A 23,703-nucleotide genomic window follows, 5' to 3' on the forward strand; every position below is an offset into this window, starting at 1 on the left:
TTTAATTTAATTTTAATTTTAAATATATAATTATAATAAAATTTTTAAAATAATACATTATTACTTTACAAAAGAAAAAAAAACTAGCAATCTCTTGTGACTTTTATGTAAAAAGTCAATAAATAACACTATTATATTATTTTTTAATCAAATATTATATATATATATATATATTCGTTACGAATACGAAAACTCATCTGGTTATAAAAGAGAAAATTCGAACTTAAAATCTCTTAGGTTTTTACAAGTATGCCTTAGATATTTCAATTACAATATATTATTTTTTTTATTAATTTGTTATTTCATATTAGATTATATAATATGAATTACCATATTCATTATATGGTCGTAGCAAATAAACTTAGAGCTTGGGGCAAAATTTTAGAGAGCCAAATAACATTTCATGATTCACCCATTAGGCCGTTCTTTCGTAAACCGTGAAAAGAAATAAGTATATAAATGAAAGTTTATATTCAAGATGTTATAATAAGTGTCTCCTATTGAATGTTATGTTATGTTATATATAGTTAAATATCTTTTCTATTTTTTGCTAATAAAAGAATAAAAAATTTAATTAACAGGGTACATAAAAAATTATTTATTTATTGAAATTGAAATAAAAAAATAAAAGAGTTAAACTAACATTTTATTTTGTATTTAAAAAATAAAACATTCATTTATAATTATTTTTTAAAATAAAAAGTTTGATATGGCTAAGCTTACCATTTTGCAGTATTATGTGTTGACATGTCTGTTCTTACCTGGAGGTAAAATAGAAGAAAATATGGATAAAACTGAAAGGAGACCAAATGCAAAAGCAGCATCTTTGAGATGGGAAATCCTTCGTCAAGCTCTTCTTCGTCCCAATTCTTCTATGGAAACAGGTACTTTCTTTCTTTTTTCTCTAAACAGAATCCAAGTTTTTTAAATTGTAACTGTCTTTGTTTGTTTCTGCAGATAAGCATTCAGCAAGTGCCACCAAATGCATTTCAAGAAAGACCAATCATGGGTTCAACTTGATTCCTAGCCAATTAGTTGATAAAGATTCAAACTCTAGAGATGCTACTATTTGCTACACTTTACCCATCAATGGGTCCCCCAAACTTTTCCTTACGTGAGTTCTTTTCCTGTCAGCCATTTCTTCAAACATATTATGAGCATTTAGAAACAATCTATATGATATGTACCTTTAACTGTATCTTCTTTTATCTCCATTGGTTAAATTATTGGATACTTGATGGAAAATTTAGTTGAACAATAGAAAGAATGAATGTTATTATAAGGTTTCTTTCTTTGAAAAAATGTAACTGAGATTGATTTGTTTTTGGCTTGTCATTGTATGTGGGAATTTTATGCAGTCAAAGGATGGATGATGGTGCTGATCTAAGTGATTTTGAGATCTCCAATAGATACAATATTGACAACACTGGACTTGTTTGTAAGTCTTCTTGTCATTTCTTGATTTTGTTACCAAAGACAAGATATGGACTTTGAGCATAAAAGGCTTCATTCAGAATTCTATATGTTCCACTTTATTTGATGACCGAAGTACAAGTGAGATGTTCCTGGTCTATGGAAGGAATGTTTCTAGAAGTCAAGTTATGGTAATGGTCTTGTGTTTCTCTTCATGAGATTTGAGCTTCTATGCCAAATCTTTTATGAAGATAACTAAAAGGAGAAAAAATATAACTATGCTTACTCTATAAAGGTTAACTAGATTCTACCAGCTAGACTAAACTTCGAATAAAAGAATTGAGATTATCATAAGACAAAGGTTTACAATGTGCAAGCATGGTTTTGGAGTTTGGATTTAGCACATTCTTGTTAATAAGCAAAAATGAGCAGCTACATTTGTTATTGAAAAAAAAATTATGAAATTGACTTTTATGGAACAAGAGTACGAAAACTTAAAAATGTTCCAAGTGTCTGGTAGCTTTCTTTCCTTCTTTTTCCCCTTATATCTTTTGAGGAAATACCAAGTAACACAATATTTCTATCACACCGTCGACATAAGTTTCATTTCATGAGATCTTTCTCATCATAATTTTTATCTCATTAGTTACCGAACTTAATAAATTGAGGAAGGAAAAGAGGGTAGCAAATGAAGAGTTATGAAGAATCAAGATTGAGATCTGATTTCATCTTACCAAAGTAATAACTATTGTTCAGCTGTTGTAGCTCTTCTTTCACCTTGGGAAAGGTGTGAAGAAGGTAAATTGCTTTGTATTTAGAGAAAAGAGCACCGGGAATGGGTTAAGGGGTAATCATGATGGTCATAGATGATTTAAGATTAAATTGATAATAATTTTTTCAATGATTTCAAATAAAATTGGACTCTTTTCAAGTATAATGAACTGAAATCAACCAAAATAATCAACGTATAGTTCTTTGGTCCAGTCTCAAAAATAGTTTCTCCTAGGCTAGTTGATTTTTTCAGTTTATAGTGATTATTAGACCTATTAGATAAAGGTTTCATGTAGTCATGTTAGGCAAAGATTCCAGTACTTATATATATTGACTGGTGCTAACTCCTAGATCAGGCGCATGGTTGTGGGGTTTGAAAAGCGGGCTACTTATTTAATCTTGAACCTTTTCAAGTAGGGATGTCTGTAACTTTTCAAATAGAGATGTAGAATAATCTCTTTCTTTTTGTTACTTTGATTAGCACTTTCCAGGGCAACATGATGTGGAGGGGATGGAAGGGGAGGAAGAGATTTTCAACTTATTTTGTTTGGCATATAAAATTTATTTAATAAGGGAAATGGAGAGAAAAAGTTTCTATTTTGTTTGGTAGAAGGGAGAATAGTAAAAAGACAAATTAATACAAAGTAAATAATAAAAAGAATAAGAATGCCCTTATAAATTCTCAACAAGAATAGAATCTACAAATCATATTTAATTTTTTCAAAATAAATTTCAAATAATAATAACTTGAGATCAGTAGTAATAGTTTTGGAATATAGTTCAACACATTGCAATGGATTTATTAAAAAGTAGAAAGATAAGTTTATATATAATTTATGTAATTAAAATTAAAAAAATATGATAATTAAATTTAAGAATGATAAATATTACTGTTAAAAATACAGTAATAAGTATAAACCTCTATTCTATCATTTTCTAGAAATTGAGAGCATAAACACGATTTATGTAAATGTCTGTGCTGCCACTATATGTTAGAAGTGAAGGAGTTAAGTTCCTTATGATGTATGTTTTTCAAGTATATGAAAATAGCCCACCTTCTGTAATGTGAGTTTGGTCCATTTTCTATTCCATGCCATTGATGCTGAGGCTTCTCTTTCTTAAGGAACATATCATTAAATACACAAGTATTATTATACAGATTAGGGTAACATTAATGTAACAGATATATAAGGGCTTATTTGATACACTATTAAACTGATAAGGATATGAAGTACTACTATACATATAAGTCATAATTCTCTACTAGGAGTTGAACTTTTTTACACCTCAATTTGGAATATAACCAATTTCAACCCACATAAAGAGAATGAGAGTGAATTGCTCCCTTCCTCTTCCTTCCCTTTATTTAGATAAAATAATGCCAAACAGATAGGTTGTAATTTCTCCTTCATTTCCCTCCTTTTCCCTTAAATTCTACCCCATCCATGCATAGTTTAAAGGATGGATGTTTTACTAGTGAAGTTCAGTTTTGTGTTCAAGCTATTGGTAATGGTGCACCTTAAATGGTGTTAATAAATTAAAAGGTAGATGCAAATTTAAATGTTAGCAAGAATCCAGCGAAAATGGGAATAGGTTATTTAATCTTCTTTATGCTCCTGATTGTTAAATGATGTTATGTAGGTCATTGGCCATCAGAAGATGTTCTTGCTTATTTTTGTTTGTGCCATGCAGAAATGTTCAGGTCTGTAAAATATTATTCCTTGGTTTGAGATTTTTTCACGTGGGAAAACTATGCTTTATTTCTGTATTTCTGTCTCTTATTTTGCAACTCATTAATATATCCAGTCTACTTATGTAGTTTGCACCAATTTCTTGTCTGATTTTCTAGGTCTAAGACAGTTATTGAGCTTGGATCAGGCTATGGCCTAGCTGGTTTAATTATTGCTGCAACTACTGAAGCTTCAGAAGTTGTAATTTCTGATGGAAATCCTCAAGTGGTTGATTGTATCCTTTTGATTTGCTTCTATTGTTAATATGAGTGAGAACTTTATGACTATTTCTTACGTTTGTGTATGAAGAAAAGTGAAACTTTAAGTTTTACATATCTGCTTAATTAAAGAACTTATAGAAATCTTTTCCTCAAATATTTGCAAAGCAAAGACATATGCAACAGTTTAATACTAACAAAGTAATAAATTTAATTTTGAAATGCTGTGAGGTCTTCTATGTATGATTAATGCCCCAGTCTATGAGAATTTTTGGAGACACCTTTCTGCTGTTACTAATATAACTCCTCATCTGCTGTTATTCACACAAATAGGGTTATGCAATGTAAAATAAGTTGGTTCACTCCTCATTTGTATCCTGCTTATTTTTTATTGGGTTGGATCATTGGAGGAGAGCCACGAGATAATATAAATGTAATCTAATGCATTAGTAACCTTAGTTTTGGCTTGATGTCAAGCTTTATCAAAACAAATTGCTATTGTAAAATATATGCCTAACTGTTGGAACTGATTGTTTGATTTTCATTAATCATTCTAGTTCTATGTTTTGTTCTTTGAAAATATACAGCCTGATTGCAATCTTATTTGAGAATGTTAAACTGTTGATCCATTCTTTTGTTAAATTGCTGATACATTATTTGCTCATTCAGAATTTCAGCAAATTTTAAGCTTTCAATCTATCTAGTTATCTACCATAAGATTGAGTTTTAGACCTGCTTTGAACTTGAGAGTATTAGAAGAGAAGATTTACTCCCACCAAAATTATTAGGGTTTTAAGTTCTAGTTCAAATATGCTTGTTTCATCTCCTCTCTCTCTCTCTCTCTCTCTCTATCTCTCTCTCTATATATATATATATATATATACATATATGTACTTGTTTGAGGCACATTTATTTGGAGATGTAATTTATTGGCAGTTTCTGTGTCTGAATATTGACTTAGTTCTAAAGATTGTGCTGGTCATACAATCATGCCATGGGGAGCATACATATATATTGCTAAAGTTTTGTTGGTTTTGCTGTGTTGCACGATCGCTTTCTTTTTTTCTTTGTTTGGTGAAGCCCCACTCTATTTTCTCAGTTATTTTTATATTCATATTGAGTTTTCTTAACATCCAGATATTCAGCGTAATATAGATGCTAATTCTGGAGCATTTGGTAGTACAAAAGTGAAAAGTATGACTTTGCATTGGGATCAGGAGGGAACTTCAGATATGTGTAACAATTTTGATGTCATTGTTGCCAGTGATTGGTAAGTTCTGCTTCTTTTACTTTTCAATTCAATACAGTTGCATCACGAGATACTTTTTATTCATGCAAGAAATTTGTAAGAATCATGAGAGCAGGATGATAAGATTTTACACCTAAATTGCCACTAATTTCTTTTGTGCCATATAATCCTCATTGGTCTCTTATTTATATAACGTAAGTATCCCTCGCTGTGGTGTAATCTTGATGGATCCAATCTTTGAGTGCATGCAACATTCCACTTCCCCTTATATATCTGATACATGCTTTATTTCATTCCTTTCATGTCCAAAATTTTAAAAATGAGTTCTCAATCTGATTGGGATAAAGAAAACTTATGTCATTCACATTTCCTTAGTGGACTGAGGATACAAAAGGCACTTGAAACCAATACAAACTGCAGGGAAACATGTAGATGCACAAGCACGAATTATGTGTATTTTTCCTTTTATGCTAAAGTTATCTTCTTTTATATTTATTAACAAAGACGCGTCATTTCAACAGCACCTTTTTTAAGGAGTTCCATAAAGGCCTTGCGCACACTGTCAAACTCTTGCTAAGAAATTCTGGGACCTCCGAAGCATTATTCTTCAGCCCTAAGAGAGGTGATTCACTGGACATGTTTCTTGAGGAAATTGAAAAGAACGGCTTGAATTCTTGTGTAGCTGAGAACTACGATACAGAAGTTTGGATGCGCCATCAAGAGTTTATGCATGGTGATAACTCATGGCCCAGCTATGAAAAAAACCACTGCTACCCTTTATTCGTCAGAGTTACATTGTAAACTTTTAGAGCTCTATATTTCCTTTCTTAATCTGTACATGATCCTGCATGATCATTCATATCTCAAAGGAAGTTCTCATTGTTGGTTGAACCAAAATGGTATGCTGTGGTAGGCATCAATTCACTTGCCTGCTATTCTCTTCTTGCTTACTCTTTTGGTGGGTCCTATGATCATTGAAATTGCATTCCTCACCACTACATTGTGTGGGTCCGTGGATGGTTTATTGTTTTGGCAATTGAAAAGGAAAGATTGCGGATGCTGTTTTTTATTGTCTATTTATTATGATTTCTTTTTGAACTTATTAGTACAATAGGTCCATGAAGCTTTTGAAAGCAGATTCCTTATCTTCATTTGAGCATCGAAGGTTTTTACTTTAAAGCATTTAGACATGGCCGTCCATGACTAAACAATGACCCTCCACCTAAAGTGTGATTGACATACATTGTCAAAAAGCCATCTGATGCTCTGTGGATTAAATAGACTTGCGTTTATTGAAGGCAAGTTTTCCTGTTTGCTTTCTCGGTATGGCAACAAAGAACGTGATGTGTCTGCGGAGAAGAAAATTGAACATGCCTTGGCTTCAATTATTTGTTATTCTGAAAGTGAAACTGTTTCTGCAAGTTCACCTGGAAACATAGTTCTGCTGTGCTAATCTTTGTTTGTTAAGGAGCTGGATCTTTAAGTAATGTGTATCTGATGAAAGAGAACCAAAGCAAAAAAGAACAAATATCTTGCAAGTAGATTGTAAGATTTAATGGGAGCAATTAATGCTATTTGATGGGTGTGCAGATATGGCCCTCTTGGTGAAAAGGGATCAGAGCGGAATACTGGCTACAATCCTTCAACCATAAATTGTTAACATCATTCTGTAGGTTTGTGAATCGTTTCATGAAAGATGAGTGTTCGACCTCCACCTTTCATGGATGTTATCTTTCCATGTCTGGTTCCTTCTATATAGAGACAAATTTGTGAAGTTGATAGGAAAAACGAAAGCGGATAACACTTCCTGTAGGCCAATTCCATGTCAGTATTAGAGCCTCCTATCCACCATCTGTGTCATAGTGGGAGCCTCCACAACTTTATATCAGATTGATGGATGTCGGCGGCCGGAGGGTGACCGATGAGGTGAGAATTCAATTATTCAACTCCATCTAATATCAATGAAAATGGATGGGGTTTCACCACTAGTGGCCTTACTGAGCTGAGCTTCAACCTCTCAAGTTACCCTTTTACTGATTTGTCGGACAAGAAACCGTGGAAGTGGTTTCTTTGTCTATTACTTTCATCTTTAATAAGACTATTGGCTAGGGATAATTGGGTAACTAAATCTAGCAATTAAATATTCCTTCCCCATTTCCATCTCATCTTCTTTTCTACTATCCCTTTATAATGCATTATTCAGTACAATACCTTTATGATGTGTTAATGTTTAAGGGAAAAGCAATTGCAAAGTATCATCCATTGAAAATGGACTACCATCTTCTTCTTATCTTCAAAGGTAAAAAGTGGGTTTTCTTTCTTTTATCCTTCTTTACAATATTTGAGTTGGTTATGCCACCACATAAATTAATTAAGCATCACCTCTCACCTCATGTCTCCAACAGACTAAGAATCTGTAAGATAGGCAGCAATCTGTACCATCCATGCTTATATTGGCTTCTTTACCTCTTTTTACTTCTCCTATTATATAATGTTTCTTTCCAATGTTTCCAAAATAGGCCCATGAAATTGCCTTACCATCGCTTCTTTGTTTCTATTGCTTGTAATAATATCAATGTTGATAATAATTTCCATTTCTTGTATACTCACTCACCTTCTTCAATGTATGTGACATCCAACCAAGTGACCAACCATTGTTTGTTACATTCATAATGGAATGATGTATTGATGAATATTTGATTGATCCTAGGATTCAGTTTTTGTAAACTTACCATATCTAATTTCTCATTGTTGTTTTCCAATAGTGTATTTTCATTATTGTTATTTTGAGTGAGAATCCTCTAAGATTTCAAATTGAAAGAGTGGATATTGAGGCAATTTTTGACTAAACAAACTTGGATTAAGATAGGTATTATTAACATAAGTCATGTTTAGATAACTTTAATCGTTGGTAGTGGTTGAGATTTGTTATGTGAAAAATAATTGTAAAATTTCTTGAACTTTTTTCTTTTTAGAAATGTACTTGAACAATAATTAGATGCTTGTGTTCATGCATTTATTGTTTGATCATCCATATGATTTCATCCACATATTGATTATCCATCCTTTTCTTAGTACTGTGATGTTCTTGTTTGGACAAAATAACAAAAAGAAAGTGAGATATGCAATGCCTACCATAAATTTTGATTAGTCATCGACGTGTCCAAGTTAGTACTCGTACACAAACTGTTTTTATAGTAAGGATAAGTTCACCACGAGATCGATCTCTCAAGAAACTATAAGACCATTTATTATAAATATTAATTATCAACACAAAATAATAAAAGTAAATTTAAACAGTCTAAATCAGTATTTTGAGAGAATAATATTCATAAAAAAATTAACTAAATAATAAATAAATATGCAATGCGAATGCTTATGATCTAAAATTATAAGCGAAAGATAGTATTTAGTCTAGCCATTTACTTACTAATCTCTTTGTTTTACTTTAAACCTAGATATAATGAATGAGATGTATTTTTTCTTTTAGTAACTCAAACTAATAATACAACTAAAGTTTTTTAAACCTACATAGATTGAAGTAAAATTGGTTTTTCTAATATATTTAACCTAAATATATTAAAAATAATTACTATTACTAAATTAATATGATGGTTAACGAACAATAATAACTGAAACTAATAAAGATATGAAGATAAAGAAATCACTTATTAAATAAACAAATAACAAAAAATCATACAAAAGTAAAAAGGCTAAACTAAATACTTATGAAAACTAGCTTAACATATTTAACTCAATGATTATGATATTAAATAAAAAGACATAAAACAATAAAGTAAAAACTCCCTCTAGATTCAGAATTTCTCAAGTAAAAGATGATTGGTCATTACTCTCCACTTTTCAAAAAAAACTTCTTAAATCTTAAAAAGAGTAATGAAAAATTAACTAAAGTGTTTATAAAAGAACTATAGAGAAAATAATGGTGGACAGATGCAAATAGCAGATAGGAGAAAACTCTCATCCTCCCCCTAGAACTAGATTTCTATATATATATATATATATATATAAGAGTTATCCTCTAAGTAAATTTCTCTAGAGATAAGTATATCAATATAAGTCTATCTGATAGATAAGAATATATGTATTGTTATTTCCACCAATTACAATCTCATAAATAACTTTTAATATAAATTCTAATAATTGTAAAAAAATGACTAAAATGTATATTGGGCCTTGCAAATAACAGGCTATGCGTCTTAATTTTGGATATTGACATGAACATGTCCAATTAAGTTTTTTTTTTTAGTATTTAACTCCATATTTTTCTATTTTGATTAATATTATCTGAAAATAAATAATTAAATTTAAGTGAGATAAAAACACATATTTTTATCATATTATATATAAATTAATTATTAAAATTCTAAAATATTTTAAATATCTATATATAATTTAGACATATCAGGCACCCACAAGTAGTTGGGTTGTATCATATCAATTATAAATTATTTTAATCACATTCTTTTTCTTTAAATTCTTTTCTTTCTTGTGCTCAAATGAAATGGTTGATTACTGCAATTTGATGTCATAGAGCAATTTGATTTGTTATAATGATTACCACATATGCCATAATTAGGGTTCTTATTGATTGCAACTAACTTTTTCTCTTCTTTACTGTTTATCTCTAATATAAAACCCATAAAGAAATCTTATAAAAATAGAGATGCTGCCAAATCTTTCAAGTCCTTATTTTTCTGTTGAAATGCCACTGACAAGCAATTCATCAATCTTTAGGAACAATTCAAGAAAATAATGATTGCTTATTCTTCAATATAATACTGTCAATTAAATAGATTTTTTCTTTAAACTTGAAAATATCTTTTTTCTCTATACATGTATACAGTTAAGCATTAACTGCCATAATATCATTTGCCATGAAGCCAATCCTAGTAAAAAGCTAACACGAAGATTTTACAATAAAGGAATCCGATTCGTGAAAAGCATTACTGTATATTAAGAACGAAGTTTTAATAATTAATTCATTCGTATATTTTTATTTATATATCAAAATGATAAATTATTAATATTTTATATATATAAACATATTATTATTAAATAATAAAATATGTAATTATTGATAATATTTAAAAATTATCTACGGTATTATAGTGTATATACTCAAATAGGTAAGTTTAGATATTTATTTTTGTTTATAAAAGTGGTTGATCCTGCATATCATTTTTATTTACTTTTTGTTAGGATGGTCCATTTTGCTTTACCAATAAAATTCCTTGATTCTTTTATACTTTCTTTCCTTTTTCTTAAGAAATGAGCTTAAGAAATTAAAAGGAAATGTGAAACCATGTAAAAAGAAATATTCTATGATAGCAAAACAAATTGCAAAGCTTGGGATTCCCATGAAGTGGTCTTCCACATTCAAGATTCACATCAAAAGTTTGAACCTTTTTCTCTTTCATGCTTTCAATGGTGTTGCTTCTAAATGAAAATAATCTTAAGTCCCTCAAGACTTGTTTTTCTTCAACTTTCTTGAATGATTCTTTGTCTTTCTTTAACTTTGAGGACTACAAACTGTGGGATACAAAAGAGAGGAAAAATGCAAGAAACAAGGGGGGAAAATTTACTAAAAGACAAATATATTCTCTTTCTAAATTAAAAATATGCTTTACATAATTAATATGCTGTGTTAAACATTAAATGTGCAAGATTTGGAAGTGGGTCTTTCACAAATCTTGATTTGGTCAAGCTTTCATAACTGTTGGTCCCCATGTTCTTGATTCCTTTTTCTCCCTTTTTCAATTATCAATTCTCTCAAAGTTTCCACCACTGGAAAAGTGATCATCAATTAGCTAGTGACAAGAGATGAGAGAGAATTTTAACATTAGCTAGCTAGCTACAAATGTATGTAGCAAAGGATGAGAGATGTGGCCAAAACTAATGCAAGTTGAACAAGTGAAAAAGGATGGTGGGTTCTTGTTGAAGCTCCAGTTGCTAAACTTGCTAGCCATGAACTTGCTAGTGCAGCTTCCTCTACTTCCCCTGACTCTGAATTGGTAGACCCTGCAAGCCCTTCTTCTGTTCCTGGCCCTGTCTGATCTGTTGTCTTTGGAGATGAATCACTTGCAGATTTTAGACTGCACAAAAACATATTCCAACCCAAAAGAAATGTCATTGTAACTTCATCCTTTTCTTTACCTACACCTCCAAATAAAAAAAAAAAGATGACTATATGTTGTTGTAGCATGATAATTCAATGAACCAAGGGAAATTCATACTTGCTTTGGAAACATATTTTTATCTATATATCAACAGTAGATGTCTGTCGTATATTTATTAATTTTAAATAATTAAAAATATATAGCTATTAAATGCTAAAATATTAACGGTTATTTAAAATTTAATAAAGGTGGTAAATTCTAAACTTATACCAAAAGTAAGAACAATAGCAATGGCATGAATTAGGTAATTTACCTGGGCAAACTAGGGCAAAATGTGATGGTATAATCAGCACCAGTACACGTAAAAGTACTTGAAGCATCATCAAAGGCATAACTGTAAGATTTCGGACAGGCGCTCTTGAAAACTTGAGAATATGTAGAAGGTTTACAAGTAGAAGGTGAACTGTACGCGCCACTGCAACAGTACTCAGGATTACCAAAAGCCTCACAAGCACTCCGGCAAGCACCTCCGCCTTCAACTCTGAGCTCAGTAGGGCACTTCCTATTGAGGTCAGCCACACAGCCCGTAGAAGCACACTCGCCAGAGCCACCATTCACTTCAACAAGCATAGGCAAGTTATAGCCATCAACAAGGCTAACATCATAAAAATCTTGTGAACCAGAGCCAAGTGTGAATTCAGCTAAAGTGGCCGGCGGAGCAGCGCTGTTTCCGTTGCATTCAAGTTGGCTCGAGCCACAGTCCGCAGTGGAGCAAGAACCATGCCCGGAGGTGTCGAAAGTGCAGCCAGTTCGGCCCCAAAAACGACCCGACCAGCCGGTTGGAGCTTGAAATGAACGAGAGCTGCCTTTTGGGAGCTCAAAGCCTGTGCTGTCTAGTTTTGGACTGCCTAAGATTCCAGGCCATACAGTGTAGTCGCATTTGTTAATTAGTGTGAATGTTGCACATGTAGCACCTGAAAAGGAAAAAAAGATAAAAAAACAAAAAACATGTCATAAAAATTTGACCCAGAAACTAAAGTTCAGTAAGCATGTTCTTACTGAATTGGAACCATAACCAATCAAAACATCGACTTATAGGCATAGAATTGGAACCCACCTTTAAGAAAAGAGAGAAACGTCAGACTAATGAAGAACAATGAAGCCATCAAGAAAAATGGTTAGTTCTGTTAGCGTAAGAATTGATATGGGATTTCTTGAATGCTTTCAATACAACTGCTGGTATGGTTACTAATGTTAATGGAAATACATTTCTTGATGTTGGAAATGATGATGATGATAAGGAAAGAGGAAAGGCCTGTTGTTGGTATAACAGGTGACACGGAGAGAAAAAGAAGAGGAATGAGAGATATGTATGTACGGGGTTGCAAAGTTAACTAACAGCAACAGCCCATACAACCTAAAAAAACATGCAAATTAATTCCACTCTTATCTCTGTCTATCTTTTCTGTGCAGAAGAAGAAGAAGAAGAAGAAGAAGAAGAGGGTAAGTTTGTGTGGTGGTGGTGGAGAATCTCAATCATCAGCTATGCACTAGTTGTATTTATTTATAGAGAAAGCTTTCGTTAATAAACAAATAAGCAAGAAAGGGAGAGAATAGATAGACAGGTACAAAAACAGACCGCCCCACCCACTGTTGTAGCGAAGGGAGCCTTTGGGCGATTCTTTATCCCAAAAGGGTCCCCTCATTCACTCTACACAGGTGAAGATATGACTTTAGGAAATGTCTACGAAAAAACCATATTTTCTTTTCCTTTCTTTCTTTCTCTTACCTGGGAAAATTTAGATTTTCCTCTGTTCCCAGTTTAACTAGAATCTGCTTCCCTTTTCTTTTTCTTTTCTTTTTTTTTTGTGATTGGATTACGTGTCTTTTATCTGTCCATTTTTCTTCTTACCATTTGTTGGCTCATGTCGGTTATACAAATGGACCAACATTGCAATCTATCTCATTGAAAGGAAGAAGAAAAATTTTATATATATATATATATATATATAATCATTGGGTGCAGCCACTAGTGTTCTAATTTTCTTTTGGTACCTTGCACTGGATATAGAAATCACAAATTTTTTATTTATACACATTATTGAAATGTATTTATTAATTTTAGTTAATTATCGATTATATTTATTAATTTCACTTTAATATATTTAATAAAAACATTTAACAACTCATTATATTTGTGAAACAAATTATTATGCATAGATTTAACCCTAATCATTATCATCATCGTCACTGTGTCTAAACAGATTTTAAAAAATATGTCTAAGAAAACACATTATCATAGAAACTCCAAAATATTGAAGCAAGTGCACTCACAAACTGTTTCCAAACATATAAAAGAAGTGATTTCATTTGAAGAAAAAAGAAAAATTGAATCTTCTATTACTTACTTTTAGGGATTATCCATTATTTTCCTCAATGTACTAAACGATATAAAACACTCCTTAGTCACTTGAACCGACCAATGATATATAAAGGGAAAATAAAATAAAAGAGCAGGGAATTTCTTTTAATTTTGACATGTGACTCATCTGCCTTATTATCTTTATTTATAAATAAATTATCAAGTTGGGTTGTTAGTTGGTATCTCACTCATAATCTTGTAAAGACACCTTTTTTTAATGAATTTATTCCTAATTACTTATTTGCTAACTTTTTATTTCAAGAATTAGCTGAATTATTTATATTAGTTAATATTTTTATCAGAAAATACATTTTCTATGATTGTATAATTTCAGTTATGCATTTTGAAGACCATTTAAATATTTTTTTTATCACTTTGATGTGTTTACAAATTAAATATTTATTTAAATAATTTAATTAGTATTTTTATTTATGAAAATCTGAAATATCTCGATATTATCAATAATATCCTATAAAAGAAAAAAAAAAGCAATTAATAGTATTTTTCTCCACCTTACACTTGGAAGAAAATATAAGACGTATTCTTTATCATCCATAGGCGGAGAACCGATCCAGTGCGACAACAATTGTTGTACTCCTTAATGCCAACAGAAAACACGTGGAAGGAAGTAACGCGGAATGATATGATTGGACAGCCCACAGTGATCTACTAATCCACCATGTGGCCTATCTACATTGACCGACTTTGCTTCTAAGAAGAAGACAATTCATTCATTTAAAAGAAAGAAAAAAGATATATTGACCCATCATTTTTATTTTAGATTTAATAGATAATTAATTTATATTTATATAGTTTTAAATAATAAAATATTATATTAATGATCTAACATTAATATTTATATATGGCTATATCATTTTTATATTTTATTTTAATATATGTATCAGGTCTAAATAAAAAAAAATTTAATCTTAATAAGAATTTTTTATCTCTATCAAAAATATTTTAATCTTATATACTTAATATCTTAATTAATTAATAAATTACTTTTATAATTAAATAATAATTTTTAATTCTAAAAAATAAGGCTTTTGCCTTGTGAGTAAATTTTTGTATTTCTTTTTTTCTCAAAGAAAAGGGAAAACTTTAGGACAGATGAATGATTCTTGCTCCAAACAGCATGCATGGGAACTTAGGTCACAAGTTGGGATCCAATTCAACTTCCCTAACAAGTTCTGTTCAATCCAAACAACTTGCAGTCTAGAGTTTCATTATCTACTCTCTTAATAAGTTTGAATATTATTATTGGGTCATGACTTTACCATCTGATAACAATTTCTTTTTTGAAGTCAGAGTCCCACTTCTTCCTTTCCAAGTTGTAGTCAATGAAAGAAACATGAAAGGGAAACCTGTCTTCCAAGGTAATTTGCCTTACTAGTAATTAGTAAAGAAGTTGATGAATTGAAATACATTTTAACCATCAGATCTAAGGGTCTTGAGTTGGATATCCACTTCCATCATATTTGGCAGATTATTCCACATATTTAGAAATTATCACTTCTTCTAATACTAATTACTAAGAGCATTTTCAACAAATTTTTACATTATGTAAATTTTTTTATAAGAATAAATATAAAAGTTTTATTTTTTATTTTTCTTTTTTAAAATGACTGAAGACCACATTCTCTCTTCTTGAATTTAAAGAGTGAGAAAATGACTCTTAGGTATATTTTATTATTTATTTATTTATTTTATTTTATTTTATTAACCGTCAAATTCTCTTTCTAAACTCACTCTTTTCTCTTTCATTTTATTTTATTAATAAAAAATTGACTAAAAAATAAAATAAAAGACATGGAAATGCACACATTTCAAAACAAGTTAAAATAGAAAGTTAATTATTTATAATCTGATAGTGAGATATGTAACTAGAAAATATTATTGGAGATGCTCTAGCAAATTAATAATTGCAGTTTTTGCAGAAGTAACTAACTATGGGCACCATTGAAAAGAAATAAAGATATTAATAAACATATCTTCATTTTAAAGTTAAAATCATATATATGTGTGTAAAAATCAAAAAAAAATTAATAAAACTATAATAAAATCCTAGAAATTCATGTCATAATAAAAATTAACTGATATGGAAATATAAAGAATTTTTTGATCTAATAATATAAGCAGAAAAATATAAGTAATATTTTTCTTTAAAATAAAATAATGCCTAGAAATAAAAAGTTGGAAACTATCTTCTTACAATATAATATTATTACAATTGAAAAATAAATATATTATACAGAAAGATCAAAGTTTAAGCTACATAAGTATCTTAGCATTACTTAATTGTATATTTACTGAGGGTTGAAGCTGTAATGATTTTCATAGTTATAGTTGACATTATGAGGAAAACTTCTTTGAGGTCTTTAATTGAGAATTGAAATTGCTTGTATAGGATAGGAGAAATTTTTTATTATTTTTAAGAAATTTACAAAAAAAAAAAAATAATAATTATACGCCTAGCTAGATTTTTTATTTATTTATAGAAAGATCAACTAGGTGCGAACTGCACAATCAAAAATAATTATTTTTCTATACTTGCTATAGAATAAAAATTCATTTAACGCAAACTTAAATCTTCCTAAAAATAAATATTTTTAGGACTTAGAGTTAATACCTAAAACAGATAGAAAACCCTTTTGTTCTTTCAATTAATTTATTCAATTTTTCATTTTTAACCAATTTTCACTAGAAATTATTTATCTATATACGTATTTATTATTCTCAACTGTTAAATAAGTGAATTATATTTTTAAGTGTTAAATATATATTTTTCAATTTATTTAACTACTATATATATATATATAATACATTAAAAGTTACAAAAGAATACTTTGCACTATTAGTTACCAGCTTATCCTATTAATCACAAGTAATTGAAAAAAGTAATATCTTCTAATGAATAATGATATGAGTGAAAGATAATGTTAAAAGACTTTTATTTTTTTAATTTCTTTCCTTGTTTCTCTCACTCCTTTCTTCCCAAAAAAACACTTCATTCATCAATGAAAAAGCATTAAAGAGAAGAAGGCAATGTCGGACTTGGAGAATATATACATGATTTACTTGATTGGATTTGAGTTTCTAGTTTGTTGTGGTGGATAGAAAGTAGTGGCAAATTTAAAAGAGTCTATTAATGGAGGTAAAATAAGAGAAAATCAACAAAAATAGAGGGCAAATTTTAAACAATTACTCTCTGTCTAATTTTGACGTGCCATATTTTCTACTTTCATTTTAGTCCGTAAAAGAACTATAGGGTATTTTCCCTTTTTAATTGATAATTCAACGATTAAATGTTTAAAATACCATTCAAGTATCATACACCTATAACTAATTTCTACTTATTTTATTTTGAAATTATAAATTATCATATAAAATTTGGACAAAATATCAATTTGCCCCCTAATTTATGTCCAAGAGTTAAATACACTTAATTTATATTTTTTCAACCAATTGTCCTATATACTTATGTTTAAAGATCAAGTATACCTAATTTAAATGTTTTAGCAATTAACCTTCTTTTAAACTTTGTGTCTCAAAACACCCAATTTAAATTTTATTAAAAGTAGAAAATTATAATTTTGTAGGTTTTAATTTAATTATATAAATTAAAAATAATATTTATTTCATAACTTACTAGTACAATGTTTAGCGATGCATTATACAAAAACATATTTAGCAAAATTTAAAATTCGAATTGAATTGATAAAAAATGACAAGCTACGAGTCTATTTATTGAAAAAGTTAGACACAAATTTACAAATGAAGTTGACACTTCAACATGTATAAAAAAAACAAAGCTAAGAATTAGATCACATGTATAATTAATAGAGACATATTTTTAAAGAATTATTTCTTTGTATAGAGTAGTAGCATGATAACTTGATGAGATTGTCACAAACTGGCATTGTAATTAGTGCCTCTTATCAATAAGGACACTGCTGTTTTCTTCCTTTCTGAATCCAGAATACTTCCATCAACATCTAAGATTCCCCATGGATGTGCCATATGAAGTGTAAAGGAAATCTGGATAAGATCTTTTCATCTTTTTTTTTTTTCTGAATTTCTTTCCTCTGTAAGCATCATCCCACTACAGCGTCCACTTCTATTACTATAATCATTCTTTCTGGAAAGGGTTTTGGAATCATTTGTTACTTAGGCTTTCTGATGGCTTTGTTCTCAACTGTTTTTCAAAGGCCAAAAGAATTCAACAGATTTCTTTAAAAAAAAGATAAAGCTTGGAATTTAAGAATTATGATAGAAAGACAATTGACGTCGAATTGCAGGTTAAACTATGGAAATGATTAGCAAAGGATGTCAAAATGGATAGAAATTTATGATGTGGAAACAAACAGGAAATCAAGAAAGGACGATAGTCGTGTCCATTAATGTGTGTATATATATATATACATATACTTCTTTTTCTCTGCATTATCGTATCAAAAAATTGTCTTTTTAGTATCACTCTGCATTTTGGTATGCGGAATTTATATTTTAAGCCAATGCTATAATTGTCTTATTCAGTCGAGTTCTAGTATCTAATGTTTCCTTTCTTCTTTTTCTTTTTATTTTATTTTATTGAAAAGTCTAATAACTCAAATCTCTATCGATTTTATATGCCATTCACTACTTTACTACTTGACTTTTAAACCTTTTTATTTATTTTTATAAAATTAATTCAAGAAAGTTCTCTTTTAACATAAATTATATCATTATTTTTATCTACTTATTTAGTTCTTGAGTATAGGCGATTGAATCATATTTTTAAGTCTTTTTGTTTTATATTATGGAGATTACAATGGGTGAAATAGATCTTGTCTCCTGAGTTATGAGTTTGTTTAGTCTTGTTATATACAATTTATCTATATTCTAATTTCCATCAAAGAAACAAGCTTTAGATTTTAATCATGTCAAGAGGTATACCATTTTTGTTAGCATGATGAGCATCCATGAAAATTGCATGCATTCTCAGGGCAAGTGCCATTCCACACTCTACCATATCCATACTCATAGATTCACCAGCATCAGAAAAATGTTCATTGGTTATGATAGGTACCTTTCTTCATCACATTTTGATAAGAAGACACTTGAGATCATATAGACTTTAACATTGTAAATAGAAAGTGCAGTCCAACAGAAGATCAATCTGCCCCAATTTACATTGCAATGGGTGATGGAGGAATCTTAAAGGCTTAGCAACCAAGAAATACCCTATTTGATGACTGAGGTGCACATTTGAAATATCTTGTTCATTTTGCAGCATGACAGAGGCGCAGCCATCAATACTCAGCTATGGTCATGCAATCGCCGATATTAAGATCCGAACCCACGCTTATCGCAGTTGGCAATGGGAATATGCTGTAGAGGCGCAAACATCATACAAAGCATTTCGAAATTTCAAAACAAGCATTACCTTTCATATGACCAATGTGTCCTTACTTACCCTCAACCCTACAACGAAAACAAGTCTTCTGGGATTTTCTGAGGCATCGTTCTCAGCTTAACACGCCTCTTCTTTACCTACTACTTCTTTTCATAGATTTGACATAATTAACCTAACATTGCAGTTTTAATTGCTTATATATCTTTTAGTATTATATCTTTTACAAAAATTAATACATTCAAGTGGATTTTTTTGAAAATTTTTAATAAGCTAGACTCATCCATTTATTACTCGACCCAATCTTAAATTTATTTATTATATTTTGCACCAAGAATTCAAAATAAAGTTTGGTTCGCTCCAGAAAATATTATTATTTTTACTCCACTGTTGATATTAATTTTTTTTTCTTTGAGGAGCATAATTGACAGCACTTCCAAAGCCTTTACTATAGGAGAAGGAGGATTTTTTATAAGGTTTGATGCTTGCTTTAATCAAGAACGGATTGCACTCAATCATAACGCCCTTCTATGAAGGGGGAAACAAATTAATTATATAGCAACTATTACTAGATCGTCTAGTAAAAGTAAAAAAAAAAAATTACCTATAAATGGTGTCAAAATAACAATTGGAGCATTGAAAATAGCATATGCACTTATATCTAGAATTGCACGAAACCTACTACCATGACCTTTTTTATAACAAAACCCTCGTCAAAGCCAAGGGACTAAACTTAAATTGTGTGATACATGCCGTTGGCTGCCCACCTCTTTTGAACCTAGTGTCACAGCACGCCTCATCCTGGGCGAGCAAGGCCTGTCTATGGGCATAAATGTGCCCAACATGTGCCAAGAATGGGCTGCTGCTGCCTAGCCCACTGCCTAAGAAATCAAGGGAAGACACTAGAAGGTGCTGGAATGTTGCAAGGTTGTGTGCTGCCAAGCCAAGCCAAGGAGCTGCCTAGAAGCCTCCCATGAAGGAGTAAGGATGGCTACCTTCCAGAAACTTCCCATGCTTGTGTAAATAGAGTAGCTTCCTAAGAAAGCCATGTACATGAGATGCTTGTAGAAAAGTCTAGATGAACTAATCCTAGCCACATGTTAAGGAGGTGGAAAGCCTATATAAAGGCCACCCCACATACTTGTAAAGAAGGTTGGAAAACTCAACAAAGCTCTCCATACTTTCAAGCTCAAGTGCTCTTAACTCTACTTTACTCTAGTCCTAAACCCCTGTTGCCTACTTTGCTCACCTAAAGTTCCTTCCAACTCACATTTAGGCTTACTTAGTTCGACTTTGACACACAAATTAACAAAGTGCCGCGCAACTTGGCTAACCTCTAAGCCTAAGTTCGTGACAGGTAGTATTAAAGCAACGGTTTGAATCCTAGGTATCACTGGTTGAAATGATCAGAGTAATGGCAAGCGAGGAAAGAATTGTCGTTGCTGCGGTGGAAGAGCAATGCACTGAGCAGACCCACTGGCGTGAGGAACAACGTTCACAGCCTAGATGAGGCAAATTCAAGGCTTTAACACGCGAGCCTATGGAGTCTAGAGTTGCTAGCCTTAAGAAAGACTTGGTTAGTGTAACTTCAACAATTGGCGAGCTCAACGATCAGGTTGACAACCTCATCTATGAGAACATGGAGATCATGAGGGCTACCAAGGCCATGATCAAAGACCTTGGCAAAGCCTTTCGGGGAGAACTACGCTCCCTAAGGGAGTAATTCGCTGATTAGCAAAAGTCCCTGCGAGATAAACTAAAGGAGCTTCGTAGGGAGATGGATGCTCTTCGTCGATGTAGTCTACCCTCGACAAGCACTGCTGCCACTACTAGTTCCACTGCCCCTCACGGCTTAAAAGTCCCCAAGCTTGCCATGTACAATGGCACTCGCAATGCCACTATAGTGGAAAACTTCTTGTTCGGTCTCGAACAATACTATGAAGGGATGAATGTCACAGATGACTTCTCGAAGATTAGCAATGCTACTATCTTCCTAAGGGATTTCGCCCAACTATGGTGGAGAAGAAAACATTCTAAAAGGGAGAAGGGGCTTTGCATCATCAACACGTGGGAGCAGTTCAAGACTGAACTCCGCAAACAATTTGTGACTCACAATGCCAACGATGAGGTACGAAGTAGGCTACGAAGGCTTAGGCAAACGGAAAGCATTGCCGAGTATGTCAAGGAGTTCACTACTCTTATGCTAGAGATTTTAGACTTGATCGATAATCAAGTCCTCTTTGCTTTCAAGGATGGATTGAAGGATTGGGTGAAGATGGAGCTCGAACGACACGGAGTGCAGACCGTTGAGGAAGCAATTGCCGTGGTGGAGAACCTCAAGGACTACTCCACTCAAGACAAGGGTAAGAAACCTAGCTCTTCCAAGAGTGAAGGAGCCCAAAAGAGGGACTTCAACAAAGGCAAGGAGAGTGGCTACCAGAAGTCCTCTAGCGGCAACTCAAAGCACGATAAAGGCTCGTCACACAAAAATAAACCTATTGCCTCTAAACCGCTCAAGCCATGCTTCATTTGCGATGGTCCACATTGGTGCGAGACTGCCCAAATCGTAAGGCTATGAATGTCATTGTGGCAGAATTTAACAAGGACAAATGCCAAGAAGAACCCCAAGCTAGCATGGGTTCTTTACAACACTTAGGTGCACTATCAAAGTTCCTCTCTCATTCAGTCTCCAATGAGAGGCCTGTTATACGTCGACGCTGCCATTGAGGGCAAAGCTGCCTACCCTATGCTTGACACGGGTGCTACGCACAACTTTCTAGATGTGCACGAGGTGAAGCACCTAGGCTTGAAGTTGTCCAAAGTAGTCGTCACGACTAAGGCTGTCAATTCGGAGGCAAAGCTTGTGCATGGCATCGCGGAAAATGTGAAAGTGCAAGTCAGTGATTGGCAAGGTACGCTAGACTTCATTGTTGTGCCTATGGACGATTTTAAGGTTGTCTTTGGTCTAGCATTCTTCTATAAAGCCTATGTTATTCTGATCGCTTCTATGAGCTCTTTATTGATCTTCGATGCTTTCAAGCTTCAAGTGATCCCCTTGAAGAGCATGGCAAAATCTAAACTCGCTATGATTTCTGCCTTGCAATTCAAGCGGGGTCTCAAGAACGGGGAGTGCTACATCGCAACCACGAGAGAGCTCAACGATAAGGATGATATTGAGCAATCTGCCCCGCCTTTGCCACCATCCATCGAAGCAGTCCTTGATGAGTACAAGGACGTAATGCCATTGAAGTTGCCGCAGAAATTGCCATCAAAGCAATATGTGGATCACCACATTGAGCTTCAGCCCGGTGCGAAGCCTCCTGCTATGGCACCCTACCGCATGGCACCTCTAGAGCTGGCTGAATTGAGGAAACAACTCTAAGATCTACTTGATTCGGGCTACATCCAGCCATCAAAGGCCCCATCTGGTGTGCCAATCCTCTTTCAAAAGAAGAATGACAGTTCGCTGCATATGTGTATAGACTATTAGGCTTTTTGAACAAGATCACCATCAAGAACAAGTATCCAATTCCCTTGATAGCCGACTTATTCGATCAACTAGGGAAGGCTTGGTACTTTTTGAAGCTGGACTTGCAGTTTGGTTACGACCAAGTCCGCATCGCACCTGGTAATGTGCCGAAGATAGCGTGTGTGACGTGATATGGAGCTTTCGAGTTCCTGGTCATGCCTTTCGGCCTCATAAATGCCCTTGCCACCTTCTACATGCTCATGAATAAGGTACTCCATCCTTTCCTTGACAAGTTTGTGGTTGTTTATTTGGATGACATTGTTGGATACAACAATAGTCTTGAGGAGCATGTGCAACACCTCAAGCAAGTCTTCCAAGTACTCCGCGAACACCAGCTGTACGTGAAGCGAGAGAAGTGCTCGTTCGCGAAACAAGAAGTGGAGTTCCTTGGTCATCGAATCAAGGATGGCAGGTTAATGATGGATCTAGCGAAAGTCAAAGCCATCCAAGAATGGCAACCTCCTTCCAAAGTGCCTGAGTTGCAATCTTTTCTTGGGCTGGTGAACTACTATCGGGGATTCATCAAAGGCTATTCTGCTATCGCCACCCCATTGATGGACCTACTCAAGAAAAATAAGGCATGGAGTTGGGGTGAGGAATGCCAAGCTACATTCGAAGCCTTGAAATATGTCGTGTCAATGGAGCTCGTCATGATGCTGCTCGACTATAGAAAGCCATTTGAAGGGCACACGGATGCCTCAGACTATGCCATTGAAGGCGTCTTCATGCAAGATAGGTACCATATTGCCTATAAAAGTCGCAAGCTCAACGAAACGGAGAGGCGGTATACTGTCCAAGAAAAGGAAATGACTGTCGTCGTCCATTGCTTGCGCATATGG

General features: G+C 32.6%; 2 protein-coding genes across 3 annotated transcripts; one reads left to right on the top strand and one right to left on the bottom strand.

The window, feature by feature from the left end:
* The first annotated feature begins 694 nt into the window (after positions 1-694).
* Positions 695-6,438, top strand: LOC8260666 (calmodulin-lysine N-methyltransferase). Its single transcript, XM_015725663.3, has 7 exons — positions 695-884; positions 958-1,114; positions 1,359-1,438; positions 3,826-3,886; positions 4,034-4,149; positions 5,270-5,402; positions 5,903-6,438. The coding sequence occupies exons 1-7, from the start codon at positions 710-712 to the stop codon at positions 6,180-6,182; spliced, it is 1,002 nt and encodes a 333-aa protein (XP_015581149.2). The 5' UTR covers positions 695-709; the 3' UTR covers positions 6,183-6,438.
* A 4,541-nt stretch (positions 6,439-10,979) lies between these two features.
* LOC8260667 (thaumatin-like protein 1) lies at positions 10,980-13,391 on the bottom strand. 2 transcript variants are annotated; one of them, XM_002529612.4, is made up of 3 exons: positions 12,636-13,346; positions 11,832-12,492; positions 10,980-11,494 (listed from the first exon to the last, which is right to left on the bottom strand). In XM_002529612.4, exons 1-3 carry the CDS (start codon positions 12,682-12,684, stop codon positions 11,254-11,256), a joined length of 951 nt encoding a protein of 316 aa, XP_002529658.2. In that variant the 5' UTR covers positions 12,685-13,346; the 3' UTR covers positions 10,980-11,253. The 2 variants fall into 2 exon arrangements, with proteins under 2 accessions (XP_002529658.2, XP_048230908.1); XM_048374951.1 differs by having other exon boundaries at positions 11,414-11,555; positions 12,636-13,391.
* Positions 13,392-23,703: the final 10,312 nt, after the last annotated feature.

This window comes from Ricinus communis, chromosome 5 (genome assembly GCF_019578655.1).
Source record: "Ricinus communis isolate WT05 ecotype wild-type chromosome 5, ASM1957865v1, whole genome shotgun sequence".
Lineage (NCBI taxonomy): Eukaryota > Viridiplantae > Streptophyta > Magnoliopsida > Malpighiales > Euphorbiaceae > Ricinus > Ricinus communis.

Excerpts from the sequence above, each read along its gene's own strand:
- LOC8260666 (XM_015725663.3), top strand. The coding sequence starts at position 710 with ATGGCTAAGCTTACCATTTTGCAGTATTATGTGTTGACATGTCTGTTC. Across the intron at positions 1,439-3,825 it reads TGACAACACTGGACTTGTTT|GTCATTGGCCATCAGAAGAT; the intron begins GTAAGTCTTCTT and ends GATGTTATGTAG. Across the intron at positions 4,150-5,269 it reads AAATCCTCAAGTGGTTGATT|ATATTCAGCGTAATATAGAT; the intron begins GTATCCTTTTGA and ends CTTAACATCCAG.
- LOC8260667 (XM_002529612.4), bottom strand. The coding sequence starts at position 12,684 with ATGGCTTCATTGTTCTTCATTAGTCTGACGTTTCTCTCTTTTCTTAAA. Across the intron at positions 12,493-12,635 it reads GTTTCTCTCTTTTCTTAAAG|GTGCTACATGTGCAACATTC; the intron begins GTGGGTTCCAAT and ends TTTCCTTTTCAG. Across the intron at positions 11,495-11,831 it reads TTTTGCCCTAGTTTGCCCAG|TCTAAAATCTGCAAGTGATT; the intron begins GTAAATTACCTA and ends GTTTTTGTGCAG.